Consider the following 16,449-nt stretch of genomic DNA (forward strand, 5'->3'; position numbering starts at 1 on the left):
TCCGCCGGAAGTGGCTCCGCCCTCGCCGGAAGCGTCGCCTTGGTAACGCGGCGGCCGCTTCATGGAGGGGTCCCGCCGCTGCGAGGTGTGCGGGGCGGGCGGGCGGCTGCGCTGCGGCCGCTGCCGCCTCGCGTACTACTGGTGAGAGCCCCGCTGGCTGCGGGGGACGGGGCAGGGCCCGGGTGAGGCCCGGGGGGCAGGGACGAGGGTGAGGGCGCAGGGAGAAGGCCTGGGACGAGCCCCCCGAGGCAGGAGCAGCCCTGGGGCACAGGGGCAGGGTGAGAGGCGGGGACCAACCCCGGGATGAGGCTCAGGGCACGGGGAGGAGGCCCAGGGTGAGGCCTAGGAGGCAGGAACAGGCCCGGGACACGGCAAGAGGCAGGGACTAGCCCCGGGATGAGCCTCAGGGCACACAGAGAAGGCCCAGGACAAGGCTGAAGGCACGGGGAGGAGGCCCAGGGTGAGGCCCAGGAGGCAGGAACAGGCCCAGGGCAGGGCGAGAGGCAGGGACTAGCCCCGGGACACACAGAGAAGGCCCAGGACAAGGCTCAGGGCACAGGGAGAAGGCCTGGGACGAGGCCCCCGAGGCAGGAGCGGCCCTGGGGCACAGGGACAGGGTGAGAGGCAGGGACTAACCCCAGCACGAGCCTCAGGGCACAGGGAGGAGGCCCAGGGTGAGGCCCAGGAGGCAGGAACAGGCCCAGGGCAGGGCAAGAGGCAGGGACTAGCCCCAGGACACATAGAGAGGGCCCAGGACAAGGCTCAGGGCACCGGGAGAAGGCCTGGGACGAGGCCCAGGAGGCAGGAGCGGCCCTGGAGCACAGGGGCAGGGCGAGAAGCGAGGACTAACCCTGGGATGCAGCTCAGGGCACAGGGAGGAGGCCCAGGAGGCAGGAACAGGCCCAGGACAGGCCAAGAGGCAGGGACTAGCCCCAGGATGGGGCTCAGGGCACAGGGAGAAGGTCCAGGACACAGAGAGAAGGCCCAGGACAAGGCTCAGGGCACATGGAGAAGGCCCAGGATGAGGCCCAGGAGGCAGCGCCAGGCCTAGAAGACAGGGACAGGCCCAGGGCAAGGACTGAGAGACAGGGATGAAGCCTGGGATATGGTCTGGGACACAGGGACAGGGCAAGAGGCAGGGACTAGCCCCAGGATGAGACTCGGGACACGGGGACAAGCCCTGAGACAATGCTTAGGCCACAGGGATGAAGCCTGGGTGGCAGGGACAAGGCCTGGGACAAAGCCCAGGAGGCAGGGACGAGGCCCGGGATGGAGCCAGGGAGAGAGGGAGAAGGCCCAGGAGGAAGGCAGGCAGGCAGGGTAGCGGGAAGCGGAGCGGGCACGCTCAGCTGGAGCATTCCTCCTCGCTTCCAACGGTGCCCGCATCAAATAGAGAGCAGTGCAGTGAGCTTCCTGGCCGTTTACACAAATATCTTCACTTACACAGAGTCCTCGGTGAAGTCATATGTTAACTATACATTTCATTGGTTTCACAATGACTTGTTTGGCTTTGAGGCTTTTTTTTTTATGTACCGCAGTGTTGAAAGCCACACATTTGCTCAAACCAAACTGTATCGGGAGTTTTGTGAGTGATTTAAGTAAGGATTTATCGCACAGAATCGTGGTCGCCTGGCAGGACAGCACTGTGTTCCCGTTTGGGAATAGCAAGCATATATTATGTACTCTGAGCAGACTCGGGGCTGGTGGCTGTTGTGGGTAATTCTTGCGTTGAAAGTCCAGAAGGTACAACGGGCAGTAATCTTTCCTTCCACCCTTTCCAAGCAATCAAAAATGTCGTTCTTCCCTTATTTTGTTAGTGATGTACATCATCAAAAAGCTGACTGGGTTAGTATCCATGAGCGAATATGCCAGCTGCTGATTCCAATCCGTACGTCCGTCCCTTTTCTCCTTTCTGAAAAAGAAAGAAAACATGGCACGGAACAGCTGGTGAAGAGGCAGGTATGTACAAGAAAAACCAATACCACTTCAAAGTGCTGCCAGTGAAATTTGATTAGATCGCTTCTTCCTGTATTTTGATGTACGTAGCATTAGGAGGGCACCTCGTTGGTTGATCAGTATTTAGTTGCAGAGCTTTAATTTTTTTTTTTTTTAAACAAAACCTGTATAATAAGGGGGGTGGGAGCATCCCCTCTCCGATTCCACGAGCCTCTTGCCTTTTTCGCAGTCCTCAGCTTCCTCAGGCAGCGTCAGTCCTGGATCTCCTGCCCTGCCAGGTAGTTAGTCCATCTCCCCGCTTAGTTTGGGATCCAGCTGAGTTTTGCTCATCCTTCACTGATAAGAGGGATTCCCCTTTCTCCAAACAGGCGGGCGAAGAAATAAAGTCCCCTCCCTTTGTTTACTGGCCAATTTTAAATGCCCTTTCCTGCTAAGAACGGTCTTTTATCTCTGCTTTTTGGCCTCGTGGGCAGTGCAGATGTGCAGCTCCTTTCCAGCCCGAGTGGTTTTCAACTATTTTTTCTGTTTGTTTATAGGGTGGCAGGATCTGCTTTTCCACAATGTTGATAAAATAAAATAACCCACCCAAATACATCTGCTCCTTAAAATCTTGCCCGTAAAAATAAATTATCCTTCTATCGTTGCATAACTCCTAATCGCAGAATAATCGGACAACAGAACAGCTGAAAGTGAGCTGGTAACAATCGAACGGTGCCACTGAGAAGATTGTTAATCTTGTGGATTTTACATCGTGTATTATTTTTAAGGTATTTTCTGGGCCAGGTGCTAGTGCTTTGGCAACTGGCTCGTTGCTGCGACCTTTCTTGGGAGCATCCAGACAGAGAACGTCTAAAAGAGGTGGAACCTACGTAGACAAAAATGCTGCTTGGCGAAAGCTTGTGAGAAGCTTTAGGCAGCCGATTCCTGCAGGTTTTGTGGGAATTAGGCACTGACAACCCAGTTTGGTTTTGAAAATCCCATCTGCTTGAAAATCACAGGCAAGATTGGTGACCAAAGTCTGAAGAAAGCGTGTTAGAACAGCACGTCCCAGAAGCCTCGGGACATATGCAAAAGCTTCTTTGTTCCAGGTTACGTTGAAGTTGATCTTTTATGAAATCTCCAAAGAAGAGAAGTTAAAATTGGTCTTTTTGGGGGTGGGAGGTGGGTTTTTTGCATCCTTAGCTGCTTAAAGCTTTTCCAAGAAACTTTACCTACAGATTGAACGCTGATGTTGATTTTATAGCAACTAAAATTCTGCAATATACATTACAAAAGCCCACGTGACTGCCAGATGAAGGAAGTACTCCTTGATTAGCTGGAAGGTAATCATTCGGTTTTATTGGGTTCCAGGGGAAGAGAGCAGGAAGGCAGGGCTGGCGGAGAAGGGCGAGTCACCCCTCCGGATTGGAGTGCACACCTAGGTCAGCAGACAGCACCTGCAGACGTGCAGCTCGAGCCGAGGCTCGGAATGACTTCACAGGAAGAGCCATAGGGAGCAGACCCCGATTTTTTTCTTCCGAAGTAGAGATTTTTATAGAATCTTTAACAACCCTTATTACATTTGTTCTTTGACCTTTGTCTCCAGACTATTAAAACAGATTGCAGGAACGGCATGTGCGGGGACGCTTTGTCTTCCTTCTCTCCTAAGAAAGGAATGAAAAAGCGGAAACGTTTTGTTTGTTACCTGCTTGCTTTCGCAGCAAGCCTGCAGCTCCTAGCCCACAAACAAAGTCAGCCTTTACGTACAGCACGGTGTAGGGTAGACAACGGTGGGCCTAGACTGGCTGACAAGCGTTGGAAGAGCGGTGTGGAGAGGGTGAGATTATTTACTGCCCCGTCTTGGTGGCTTCATCATTTTCCTATTCAGAGAGCCAACAAAAATGCCTTAAAGGCGGCCTTTGGAGCTCAGGGAAAAGCTACATAGTCTCATGACCACCGGAGAAAAAACCTTCTGCTCAAAGCCAGCCCGTAGGTTTATTATTTTTTGAACATTTCTGCCCTACTTCACAAACTCCTGCACGGTGTTTGTTTAGAAAACACACAGCTCCAGCCTCTGCCAGGACGCAGGAGAGCTGCTGCACATCAAAATGCCCTGTGGCTTGAGGGAAGGTGCACGAAGCTGAGCGCCAGGAGGTGATGAGTTTCATACCTCGCCTCTACTCCAAAGCTTTGTTGATAGAAATCTGCTTTTGTCAACATAGCCGGGGGGCTGCCTGCAGACAATACCTCCAAACTGACAGAACTCCAAGTTTCTGTTTGTAGAATAGCCTCACCTGCCTGCGTGATGTCAGCTTACCGCAGCCCCCGGCTACGCGAAAAGATCCATGCCCCAGCCAGCTACAGCAGTCCTCCGGCACCGATGCTAGCCCCGCCGACTGCAGGTTTCAACTCAAACTGTCTGGAAGCCTGCCTTCCTCTTTAAATCGTCATTTCTTCAAGCGCACCATAGGTTTTAGTGGCTTCGAGTGAGTAAATGAACGTGGCACCGAACCCTAAGTGTGTTGCCAACCCCCTGCGCCCACCTGGAGCTGAGCTGGGGTCCTCGGCCGCCTCAAACCCCAACTGGGGGAAAACTGCGTGGGGGCATCTTCAGAGAAACCTCTGTAATTGCAACACACATGAAAAGAGCCCAAAGTGTGCGGGTCCGGGGGCGTGGGGCTACGCGCGAGATGAAAAACAGCGCGGGCCGAAGCTAACGATCCCCCCAAGGCTCGTAACTGCGCAGTCTTAAATATTCAGTGCTGCAGGGCTTCGGTTGTCTCCTGCCCTTTCTTCTCCTCCTGGGAGCCGTGCAAGAGTCTAACCCTTAGCTTGTCCTCACTGCAGATGTTTTAAGATAGCTTACGCCATGGGAGGCAGCGATGATCTTATTGACGAGGAGCGAAAAAAAGAACGATCCTGATCTCCAGCACCTCCCCAGATGAGAATCTGCTCGATACCCATGCACCAAAGCCGGTGCCGGTTGCAGCAGAGAACGAGTGGTGTGGACAGAAAAGGCAGCCTGATAAATAACAGCTTTTACTGCTCCTTGCCCTGAGCACGAGCTGACTTTCTCCTGGGCACCGCACGCTCCCCAGCACGGCTCGGTTTTGGTGCGTGCCTTTTTCACCCTCTCTGTGCTGGTAGCTCAGGGGGTAGAGAGGGGACGACCGCTGTGTTTTCTAGTTCTTGGCTCTCCCTGCTGCAGCAGGGTGCTATCACTCGGGTGTGTTCTTCGAAGCGCTCATTTATCCAGAAAGGATGAATCTTTATCTCAGCCAGGATCTCCAGGAAGCACTTGCAGGCTGTCCTTGAGATTCCCTATCCCTGAGCTGTTCCTTCACCCATGGCGTGACTCTCTCTGCCCCTCTCTAAGCACTTAAAGCTCAGCAAAATGCCAAAGCCTGGCCTCCAAAAGCACTGGCATTTGTTTTTTCTGCCCTCTGCTCAGCCACGGCTGTAAACCAGAAGGCAACAAAAAGGTAAAACGGTGTTTTCTGCCGGCGCACGCTGCACGGGCCTGCCCGTGCCTCCTAGCAAGAGAAGAGCGAGTGCCTTGCCGACTTACCACGGCAGCCCTGCTAGGCACACCAGCAACAAGATTTCTTTGCCGGCAGCTTTCCCGCTGCACCGCTTGTGTGAAAAGCCGACGCAGAAGCGTTGGGAGTTGGCAACAATTACACTGAAAGCAAAGAGAAATAGATAAATAAGCGTCCTGGCTCTTTTCCGCTGGCGTCCCTCAGCACGTTGTAAGGGCACAACAGCTATGGTTGCCGTAGAGCTCTTGGCAACGAACGGGCGTTCGAAGGGTTCGTGGAGCTGGTGAAGAGATCGGATGGGTGAAAAGACCAAAGGCGGTGCGGACTGCTAGAAGCAGCAAAAGGCAGGAAGCACCCGTACGGACGGGAAACATTATGGATTCTGACAACAAACAGAAACGCTGCGGAAGCTGATGACCGCCAAAGGCGGCTCGGGTGATGGATATACAGGAGTAGAAGTGCATGAGGGTGTTCTGATTTTGAGCGGCTTTTCGGACTCCACACCCAAAATACCAGGCCCCGAACGGGCCGGGGGAGGGAGGGAGGGAGGGAGGCAGCTGCGGCACCGCGCGAGGAGCTCTCTCCCGCAGCCGGAGGTGTGCCGCGCTGGCACCGGCTGGGCAAACCGCACGCTCCGCTGCCTGCTCTGAGTCACCGTTATTACTGTCAGCAAAACCCCGCCATAGCCCCTTTGTCTCATCTTTTCTATGGTCTTGTGATGATCATTTCTGTGCTTCACAGCTTTTATTGCCCTTTTTCTTAGGCGTAAAGGATTCTTCGTCTCATAAGACACCACACGACCTAAAAGGATGTCCAAAGCCGTTCCTGCGAGAAGCAGGAATGAAAGCCAGGCTCTAATATGAGAGCTTTAATTTCCATCCGTTAATTACAGACACAAAAAACATTACAATCACTCTTTTACAGTTCGCAGACTTGAGCGTAAAGAGACGTCATACGTTTTATTTCTCCTTGTCCTTTGCTCGCTCTGTCCCGTGACGATGTTTCCCTGCAGAAATACATCACGGAGCTCGCGTACGGCACAGCCCAGAAGTTTGTTTTGGATGGAAAGCATGAAGAAGCGATACCCGCAGCTTTGCACGCCCTGCGCTTCGGTACCGAAGTGTACGGCTCAAATTCTGTGCAATTGGTGCCCGCTTATCTCCTCTTGGCTGAGGCCTCCGCTGGTAAGTATTGTCTAAATAGTAACGCTGGCAAGGGCAAGACCTCCCGTGGGTCAGGTTTCTGGTTTCCTTTTCCCATTTATCAGGCAAGGACCAGCTCACAACATTGTGCCCTGCCTCTACCCTGCCCTGCCTCAAGGGCATTGCAGAGAGATTGGAGAAGTCACACCCCACCCCCCCTTTTCTGGGGGGGGTCCGGGGAAAAGAATCACTGCTGTGATGAGAGATCGATGAAAGCAAATGAAATGTTTTCTCCATCTCTACCGATTCCCACAAGAGAAGCAGCAGGAAAATCTGTTCTTTACCTGTGGGGCTTCGTCTGACTCTCAAAAGCATTAAATTCCCGAGAGTGGTTGGTCGCGCTCTTATCTCAGGGAACCAGCAAACATTTCTAAGGCCGTTGCATCCGCAGAATGCCTCCGTTCATTCACAAAAGTGCTCTCTGCCCGAAGCGGAGCTTTTTCTCATTGATTGTATGCTTTATAAAAAACGTCAAGTGAGGACTCTGCAGGTGGGGAACTCCTCGGCTGCAGACGTAAAGGACCGAGAAATCACAGTAAATCATTGCCGGTGCAGGAGGGCGCACAAGGCTCTGCTGGCAGAATTGAGCTGTCTCGAGGATTGTCGTAAATTGTGTGGCGAGAGAAGGGGGGAGAAAAAAAAAGCCCCGTGAGTAATTCTAGTGTGATAATGCATGAGTCATTAGTGGCTGCCTCTAGCTAACCTGTTTTGAACACGTGTTTCAGAGATATTGAATGCAAGATGCAGCTTCTGGCTGCTCTGGTAGCTCTTGACACTCAGCCTGGCTGTAAATCGGATTCTGACCACCCGCTCGCCTAAGGAGCGCTCCGGAGGGAAGCGGGGAATCCGCAAACTAGGTCTCCGTATCAAAGTACTGCCGAGGATTAATGGGCAGTATTCTCTAATTTTCTAAATTAAAAAAAAAAAAAAGCTATTTATCCTGCTTATTTCTACGTGTCGTTTCAGGTGTTGGCCATCTTCCGGAGGCATCTAGGTATCTCTCCCAAGCTCGGTGGATTGTCCTCAGCACCCCAGACTGCAGCGCTGCTGTTCGGTACAAATTGCATCGCGGTCTGGGGCTGTTCTGTGCCGCCGAAGGAAACTTTGAACAGGCTTTATATCACCTGGCGAATGACGTAAGCCAGCGCAAATACGGAAACGCTTCGATTTTACTTCCTTCTCTGATGCTTCCAGATCAATATGAAAACGCCAGCGGACAGATTTGTCATCCTGGTTTTAGGTGCCGAGAGGATACACGTTATGAACACCTGAGCTGTCTGGAGCTAAGGCACCTGTGTGTCCGTGTGTTCCCAAAGTTGTGTTTCACCAGTTTTCCTTATCCCCTTGAGGTGCCACAGACCTCGTCTGTACTGCATCTGCTTAGAAGTCTATCTGTCGACTTGGTCACGGTCCTGAGCTGAACAGACGTTCCTACCCCAAACCGGTCTAGGTGCCTTTTATCCAACAGATAGGTTACTTTATATATTGGCTGTCCTTTTCCTCAATACTTTTCCGTTAGGCGGCAGTTCACTATTTAACGACTGCCTTATTGAACTATTTAAATCATAGAATCATAGAATTGTTTAGGTTGGAAAAGACCCTTCAGATCATAGAGTCCAACGTTAACCCAGCACTGCCAAGGCCACCACCAAACCATGTCCCAAAGCACCACGTCCACCCGGCTTTTAAATCCCCCCAGGGATGGGGACTCAGCCCCTGCCCTGGGCAGCCTGGGCCAGGGCCTGACAGCCCTTTGGGGGAAGATGTTTTTCGTAATACCCAACCCAAACCTGCCCTGGCGCAGCTTGAGGCCGTTCCCTCTCGTCCCATCGCTTGTTCCTGGGGAGAAGAGACCGACCCCCCCGGCTCCAGCCTCCTTTCAGGCCGTTGCAGAGAGCGATGAGGGCTCCCCTCAGCCTCCTCTTCTCCAGGCTGAGCCCCCCCAGCTCCCCCAGCCGCTCCTCCCCAGCCTTGGGCTCCAGCCCCTGCCCCAGCCTCGCTGCCCTGCTCTGGCCACGCTCCAGCCCCTCCATGGCCGCCTTGGGGTGAGGGGCCCAGCGCCGAGCAGAGGACTCGAGGTGCAGCCTCCCCAGTGCCCAGCGCAGGGGCTGTCTGGTTCGACAGCGTTTTCCCCCATTCAATATTTTCGCCACGAGAGCAGTTTGTTGGGTTGGAAGTGGCTCCTGCCAGCTGTGTTCCTGAGGATGCTTTCCCTGTCATTTGATCCCCCAAAGGCAGATGAACTCCGCCACATCCTATTTATGTCCCGCGTAGCCTAAATTTATCCCGTGCAGAGTGATGTACCCCCGCTACTGTTGAATTTGATAGTAGCTTTGTGCGGGCGTAAATGATGACATACGGTTGGGGAGAATTAGATCCTTTCTGTTCTAATCTGCACAACCCTCTCTTCGCTTGGGCCGTAAACCTTTCGGGAGCAATTCCCCGCTGCGCCATTGTTTTTTTAGATACCCTGAATCCGGTGCCCGAAAGGGGGTCAGGTAATCATTTCTCACTATTAGCAAGTCGCCGGTCTACGTCAGAGCAGCCCTGCCTGAACTTTGGCTGCGTGTCTGCGATCTGCTGAGAGTCACACGCCAGCTCAGAATAGCTGGAATGCACCCCTGCCTCCCCGCTCCCCTGGCTCCGGCTGGGGCGCCGGGGGGAGAGAGCGGCGCCGCGGGCAGGGCCGGAGAGCTGAAAAGCGGCAGCGGGTCGTGCCTTCGGAGACGTGCGGCATCGCGCAGCGAGAGGAGGAGGTGTGGGAAAGCCACCCCGCGCTTCAAGGCGCTGCGATGAGGTTCCTCTGCCCCGGCGAGCAGGGGGCTTGGGGGTGTTGCGTTCCTTTGTGTAAAACCCAAAATACAGCTTTTTTCGTACCACGTTTCACAGTCATAATCCGGTATAACTAACGCTATGGTTACCCAGAAAAAACCTGAATGCTTGCAACATTGTTAACCCTTAATGAAATATTTCCCGGGTCTGATACAAACGTTAAACTTCTGCTTTTTTTTTTTTTTTTCATATCGCTTTCAGATTTACCTTGCTAGTTCTACGTTTGGACTAAAATCCCTTGAGGCCTCTGGAGGGTATTTCCACATGGCTAATGTTTTCTTTCGCCAGAACAAAACGGACGTAGCAAACTCACTCTATGCCGAGGTTGGTAAAACCGAAGGTCATCCTCTAGATACTTCTCCGTTTTTTATTGTGCTCTTTCCAGTGGTCGTCCTGTTTCTGGCTGCCTTTAATAGGATGGTGACCATATCAAGTGCCAGCGTTCCCTTTTAGGATCAATCTCAGAAATCCTTTTCGTACTTAAATATTTCTCTGAGGTAAAAGCAGGAGAGAGAAATTCTCTACTCGGTTAAAAACTGTTATTCAAGTTGTCTTCAATTTGGGCAGCCAAACCTTGTTAAAAAAAGGCTTTGCTACCAAATACCCGGCGCCGGAGGTCAGAGCGAGCCCCACGAGCAGGGAAGGCCGCCGAGGAGTTTCCGTAGCCAGGGAGGAATTGCTGAGCAGCGATGGGATACACACGAGCCGCGTAAAATTTACGCTGAGAAGCAACGAAAAGTCACGCTGGTACAAGATTGTCAGAACAGAACGAGCAAGCGAGGGAAGCAACAGTTATCTCTTCGCTCTAATAACTGAAAAAAAAGGAGCTTTCATTTGTTTAGCTTGATTTTCTGTGGAAATGAGGCTTTGGCAGCTGCACAACCTGCCTCCGTTCCCCTCGCAAACTTCAACCCAATTTGCTTTTGGTTAACAATCGGGTTAGATTTGTTTATAGAATCGTTCAGGTTGGAAACGACCCTTAAGATCATTGAGTCCAACGTTAACCCAGCACTGCCAAGGCCACCACTAAGCCATGTCCCAAAGCACCACGTCCACCCAGCTTTTAAATCCCCCCAGGGATGGGGACTCAGCCCCTGCCCTGGGCAGCCTGGGCCAGGGCCTGACAGCCCTTTGGGGAAGAAGTTTTTCCCAATACCCAACCCAAACCTGCCCTGGCGCAGCTTGAGGCCGTTCCCTCTCGTCCCATCGCTTGTTCCTGGGGAGCAGAGACCGACCCCCCCGGCTCCAGCCTCCTTTCAGGCCGTTGCAGAGAGCGATGAGGGCTCCCCTCAGCCTCCTCTTCTCCAGGCTGAGCCCCCCCAGCTCCCCCAGCCGCTCCTCCCCAGCCTTGGGCTCCAGCCCCTGCCCCAGCCTCGCTGCCCTGCTCTGGTCACGCTCCAGCCCCTCCATGGCCGCCTTGGGGTGAGGGGCCCAGCGCTGAGCACAGCATTCGAGGGGCGGCCTCACCAGTGCCCAGCACAGGGGGACGATCCCTGCCCTGCTCCTGCTGGCCACACTGTTCCTGATACAGGCCAGGATGCCATTGGCCCTCTTGGCCACCTGGGCACACTGCTGGCTCATGTTGAGGCAGCTGTCCACCAACACCCCCAGGCCCTTTTCCGCCAGGCAGCTCTCCATCAAGTTTGATGAAAATGAATAGTCCGATAGAGAAATGAGCTTCCGATAAGGCTGCCGCCGGGAGGAGAGCCGTCAGCTCTCTACGTGACGCATCCAGCTTGGCAGCAGCCAGCTCACCAACCCCCGGCGCTCCGGTTATTGTGGCAGGGACGGGCATTGCGGGACGCATTGTTTATAGAACAACTAGTTGCTAAATAGCATCTATTCATACAGGTGAAATAATTCATTTGCTTCCTGATAGGTAACCGACATCTGGCATGCCTTTCTCGTGAAGTCAGTTCAAGCGCAGGAGCAAATTCGCGAGTCACGACCGGAAACGTCTCCGTTCACCGAGGAGAAAGAAGTCGGCGAAGACCCCATGAGTAAGCAGCGCCGTCGCGCAGAACCGTGTGGAAGACGGGATTTGAAAGCATCCGTACCGGCCGCTGTTCGTGTTCACGGCCTTGGGGTTCGCGCGGCATTTCTGTATTTAATTTAATCGGCGTCGCAGGTGTTTCTGGTGTCGATGCTCAGTGGATTGTGCTGGATGAGACAAACGTGGCCGCTTTAGGAAGGAGGGCGCGCAGGTGGAAACGCAGCTTTGCCCTCTCTTTTACCTGCTCCTCTCCACAGCACCCTTGGCAGTGACTGTAACAGTGCAAGATTTTTGCCTTTCAGGATTCGATTCCACTTCAACCTTCTCATTTCTCCTTCGTCTCCATTTCATTGTGGGAAAGCGCCGTTTCGTCTCACTTAGGCAGGTCTACAGCTCCGTCTCCTGAAGCAGCAGGACGCGACGGAAGAGCGCGTACCAGTAATCGGCCGGGTTAACCCGGAGAACGCTCTCGGGAGAGAAGCTGGGGAGGCTCTGACTGGGACACAGAGGTGCATAAAGCCTTGGGAAACACGCTGGTGTGCGTGGTGCTGCCCTGCGCCCCGCTGCAGCCGGCCTTGCCTCCGGTCCTTCCCTCCCTTCTACCTTCCACGCTAACAAGAATATTGGCAGAGAAGAGAAACGTTTCCGCAAAGCCCTTTCCCTGGCGCTGTCTCCGTCCAGCAGCAACCCCTGCAAGAGGCGACACCCTCTTGGGTTCTGCCGGCAGTAGGAAAGTTGTTCTTTTCGTGCAGCTGTTATGACTCCACATCCTTACTAAAGGCTAATCAACACAATTAGCGACGAGATGAAAAGCTATCTGGTAATGGGTATGGAATTTGCATGGAGCTGGGATACCGCGTTGATGCTTGTAGTAGAAATGCTTTGATGTCTAGAAGAGATAATTGGACAGTTTTGAATATATTATCTTGCGTGCATCCAGCCATCCAACAAGATTCTTTCTTTCCCGCTGCAGCTGAGGCCCAGCAAGCAGAAGCGACCCGAGTGCTGAAGGCCGTGTTAGCTGTCAGAGAGCAGGCGCCAAAGCCCCAGCCCGGGGAGACGGCCCGCGTCCTGCACGCCCTTGCCATGCTTTATTACCTGGTGGGGGAGCTATCGAAGGTGAGTTTCCTCCGGGGAGAGGGTCCAGGAGGGCCGCCCAGCTCTGCTTCAGTGCTCGCCCCGCCTCGCGAAGCCATCGCCTGGCTCCTCTCCCACTCCCCGGCAGCCTTGCGGCGCTGGATGAGCGAGGACGAAGCTGCCTCGGTGGCTTGGCGCGAAGCCGGCTCGCGATCTGCACCCTGCCGAGGCTCCTAAAGCCCCCTGCGTCCCTGTGGGTCTCTGCCAGGCCATCCTCGGCGGATCCTGGCGTTATCCACATTTTCTGGGCTCCTCCTTCATCTGGGATACCCTGGCAGCGCAGCCGCCGCTCACAGGCTGCGTTTAGACACGAGGTCAGATGGCAGGCAGCGAGCAAGACGCGGGCCTTGCGCGCGTCTCTCCCCGAGCCGCCGCTCCCTATAATTGCTGCTGCGTTAATGGAGGTTCGCTCTGTTGGCCCCCGTAATTCATTTTTTGAATTTGCACCCCTGCATTTTATCGGCTGCAAATTTCAGAGGCGACCGCTGACTTCAGAGTGCCCAATGCTCTGCCTTAAACGTCGTTGATTTTGAGGAAGCGCTGAGCAGTAACCCTTGGAAATCAGGCCTCTCTGTTCGGGCTGAGCGCTCAGAAGCCCGCGTTTCTTCCGCCTATGTTTTGGAGGGTGAAAATACAGATTGGTCTCTTCGCTGTATCAGAGAAAGCCGTAACGACGTCAGGCAGCGTTTGGAAGAAACAAATTCAGATTAGAAGGCAGGCACGGCTTTGTAACTGTGAGAACGTTCTAACCCCTGGAAGAGCTACCGAGGGAAAGGAGGGATTTAGTTCGGACCGAGACGCTACAGCTGGGGTTTATTCCCGAAATAGCTTTGGGAACGCTCAGAGGAGCTGCTGGGATCGAGGCAACGATCTCCAGCGCAGGGGGCCGGGGGGACTCATCTCTGCGCCGCTGGATCCTCGGCGCGACACCCGCCGGCGGCTTTCCTCCCCCCGGTGCAGCGGCTTGCGCAGGGCACCCTCCGAGGCGAGCGGCCGGCGCCTGGACCTGCTCCAGCCCCGCCGGCGCGGTGAGCCTCTGCCGGCGTTTCCACCGCCCCTCCAGAAAAGCCGAATCCCTGACAATTCCCCTGCCTTTTCTCTGTCCTTCCAGGCTCGCGAGGCGGGGACGAAAGCCTTCGCCCTGGTGAAACAACTGCCCCAGCAAGAGGCTCCGGAAGCCATTGGTCACTTGTTAGAGTTGGTTGACTCCCGGCCGTCCCCCACGGAATCGAGGACCCTTTCCGCCAGCGCCAGGCCTTGGCCCGGGCTAGCTGTGTAACCGGGCTAGCTGTGTAACCGGGCTGCTGGCCGCAAAAGCGTTGCGAGCCGTAGGCCCTTCCTGCTGCTCGCATCTTTCCGGCTGCGTCCCTTTGTCTCGAGGTGTCGAAAATTAAACTTTTTGGCGTGAGGTAATTTTGCGCGTGCCCATCGACCTCTGGAGCCTGCTGGGGAGTGACAGCGCGAGGGTGGGAACCGAAAGCCCGACCAACACGCGACGCATAAATCATTAGAGAACGATTGGATGACGAATTACGCCTCGCGTGTTGGTTGTGCTTTTGTTATCTAATGATTTACGAAAAAGCAAACAGCCTCTTGCGTCCTCGCGCTCCGTCTCGGGGCGCCTGAGCTGTGTTTATTACCCGTTTCCTCAATTTGCCTTTCCGTTCGGCCAGGGTGAGACCAGGGAGGGACGCGGGGCCGGGCCCCGGCACGCGCCTCGCGGGGGGCGGCCGACGCCTGCGCCTCGGGACCTGGTTGGGCCCCGTCGGGTGCTGCCCCCCACCCCCCCCAAATCCACGGTCTCTCTTTTTGCAGCGGAATCTCGTAGCTCCGGGCACCGAGGGCCTCGCCTGTTCCGCTCGCGGAAGGACTCGCATCCCGGAGGGCCCACGGGCACGGCGCGAGGGCCGGGCAGCGGTCTTGAGGGACAGGCTCCCGAGGCCGGCTGGCTCCGATCGGCGCCTCCAGCCCCAAGGAGAGGTTTCCTCGCGGCCGAGCGCTCGCCAGCGCCTCGGCGTCCCGTTAACTCTGCCGCCGGCCTCGAGCGGAGGAAGGCCCCGGTGTCACCGCGGGCCGCGGAGAGCGGCCCCCCGCACGCTGCCGCCCCGCGGGGAGCAGAGAGAGGAGGGAGGGGCGGGGGGGACGCGCGACCCGCGGCGCGAAGGGCGGTGGGAGAGGGGCTAGAGGAGACCCCGGGAGCGCGGGTCCAGGCGCCGGCGCACGTGACGGCCTCGCGCAGCCGGGAAGGAGGTCGGGGAACCTCGCCCCGCTGGATGCAGGGCCTGGATGCAGCCGAGCGTGAAGCCGCCGATGAAGCCTCCTTTACTGCGGGAGGATTTCTGAGCGCGTTTAATCGCCTGGCTGGATCGGGAGGGAGTCGAGCGCGCTTTTAGCAATGCTTCGTCAAGCTGGGACCTGAGCGATTTGAAGGGAAAGGCTCCGCGGCGGGGGAGCGGCGCTGGCCGGGGCGCGCGAGGGGGAGACGCCGGCGGAGGCGCCCACCCGCACCAGCCACCGCGGGCCGGGGACCGTGGCGGGGGGACGGCGCCTCGGAGGATTTGGGTCACTGCGGCCGGGGATTTGGAGCCGTGGGCTCGATGGCGGCGGTAATCCCTCGGGACGCTCCGCAGCCGGGCTGAGCCTGCCGGAGGCGCCGGGCCGGTGGCTCGGTGTCGCTGCTCCTGGCCGCTCAACGCCGTAACCGACGGCGTGAAAATTAACTTTGCGTGGAGCCGAGCGGGAGCAAGGGCCGGGGACGGGAGCGTTGGCGCGGCGAGGAGGAGCCCTGCGCGCGTCAAGAGCGTTTTGGGGAGCTCGGAAAGGTTTTGCAAGAGTTATTCCCTACGCCGCCGCTGCAACAGCCGTTCCCAGCGCGTGCACCGCAGGGCCAAGGGCCGTTTCACGAAACAGGGGGAAAAAAAAAAGCCTGACGCGACCGAGATCAGCGTTTCTGTGCCCGAAAAGTGTTCAGACCTGCCGCGCTCGGCACAGCTTCAAGGGCAACCAAAATAAATGAAGAATTCTGCCAAGCAGCCGCCGCCGCCTCCCTGCCCTGCGCGGGTGCTCGCGGCGGGGCTCCGGCCCGAATCCTGGGTTTAGGAACGCCGCCGCGAGCCACGTCCCCAAAACCAGGGCTCCCAAGCGGTGCCAGGGCGGAGGCCGCGGGCAGCGACCGGCCCCGGCTCCCCCTGCCCCGGGGAGTTAAAACCGAGTCTGGCCAGAGCCGGCCCAAACGCTGGGGTTTAAGCCCGGAGGAGGCGGCGGCCGCGCCGCTCGGAGCTTCCCCATCCATCGCCGCACTCCGGAGCGAGGAGGGAAAAAAAATAATCCTTCCCGGGCCCCAAGCGGGATCTGCGAACCGAAGGCGCAGGGCGGGGGCGGCCGTGGTGCCACGCACGCGCTCCCGGATGGCGAGCGCACCCCGCGCCTGCCGCCGCGCACGGCTCTGGAGAGGTTTTAAAAAACGGCGGGCGCGGGGGCCGCGCAGCAGCGGAAGGGGTCGATCACGGGGTATTTTTATCTCTCTATTCCCCCCCCCACCCCACCCCTTTATTGTCTTTCAAGCGTGGGCAAGTGGCTTCATTTCCAAACCAGACAAATAAATTAAAAAAACCCCAAGATGATTATTTTAGCGGAGAACCTGCCTGGGGCTTGGGGAGCAGCGGCGGGGGGAGAGGGGAGGCGCGGGGCCAGGGCGTGGGGGTTTTTTTTCCAGTTTTGTCCGCGCAGGACAGTATTTCTCTCTTTTTTTGGTTGGTTTTTTTTTTTTTTTAATATACTCCAGGCGGAACTTCAGTGCAATCGATACAAC

At 56.0% G+C, this 16,449-nt stretch overlaps 1 protein-coding gene across 5 annotated transcripts; it reads left to right on the forward strand.

Moving 5' to 3' along the window:
- The first annotated feature begins 9 nt into the window (after window positions 1-9).
- ZMYND12 (zinc finger MYND-type containing 12) lies at window positions 10-14,682 on the forward strand. 5 transcript variants are annotated; one of them, XR_015704377.1, is made up of 9 exons: window positions 10-141; window positions 1,818-1,959; window positions 6,487-6,658; window positions 7,643-7,812; window positions 9,710-9,832; window positions 11,388-11,508; window positions 12,475-12,620; window positions 13,750-14,047; window positions 14,454-14,682. XR_015704377.1 is itself a non-coding variant. In XM_009463473.2 (8 exons), exons 1-8 carry the CDS (start codon window positions 62-64, stop codon window positions 13,915-13,917), a joined length of 1,122 nt encoding a protein of 373 aa, XP_009461748.2. In that variant the 5' UTR covers window positions 10-61; the 3' UTR covers window positions 13,918-14,051. The 5 variants fall into 5 exon arrangements, 2 of the variants coding, with proteins under 2 accessions (XP_009461748.2, XP_087611894.1); XM_009463473.2 differs by lacking the exon at window positions 14,454-14,682 and having other exon boundaries at window positions 13,750-14,051; XR_015704379.1 differs by lacking the exons at window positions 13,750-14,047; window positions 14,454-14,682 and having other exon boundaries at window positions 11,388-12,321; window positions 12,475-12,611.
- The last annotated feature ends 1,767 nt before the right edge of the window (window positions 14,683-16,449 follow it).

The sequence above is a fragment of the Nipponia nippon genome, unplaced genomic scaffold (genome assembly GCF_047370975.1).
Source record: "Nipponia nippon isolate SJK-2023a ecotype South Korea unplaced genomic scaffold, ASM4737097v1 scaffold_19, whole genome shotgun sequence".
Classification (NCBI taxonomy): domain Eukaryota; kingdom Metazoa; phylum Chordata; class Aves; order Pelecaniformes; family Threskiornithidae; genus Nipponia; species Nipponia nippon.

Coding starts and splice junctions, on each gene's coding strand:
- ZMYND12 (XM_087755768.1), top strand. CDS start 62: ATGGAGGGGTCCCGCCGCTGCGAGGTGTGCGGGGCGGGCGGGCGGCTG. Junction 6,659..7,642: donor CTTGGCTGAGGCCTCCGCTG/GTAAGTATTGTC, acceptor GTGTCGTTTCAG/GTGTTGGCCATCTTCCGGAG. Junction 9,833..11,387: donor CAAACTCACTCTATGCCGAG/GTTGGTAAAACC, acceptor GCTTCCTGATAG/GTAACCGACATCTGGCATGC.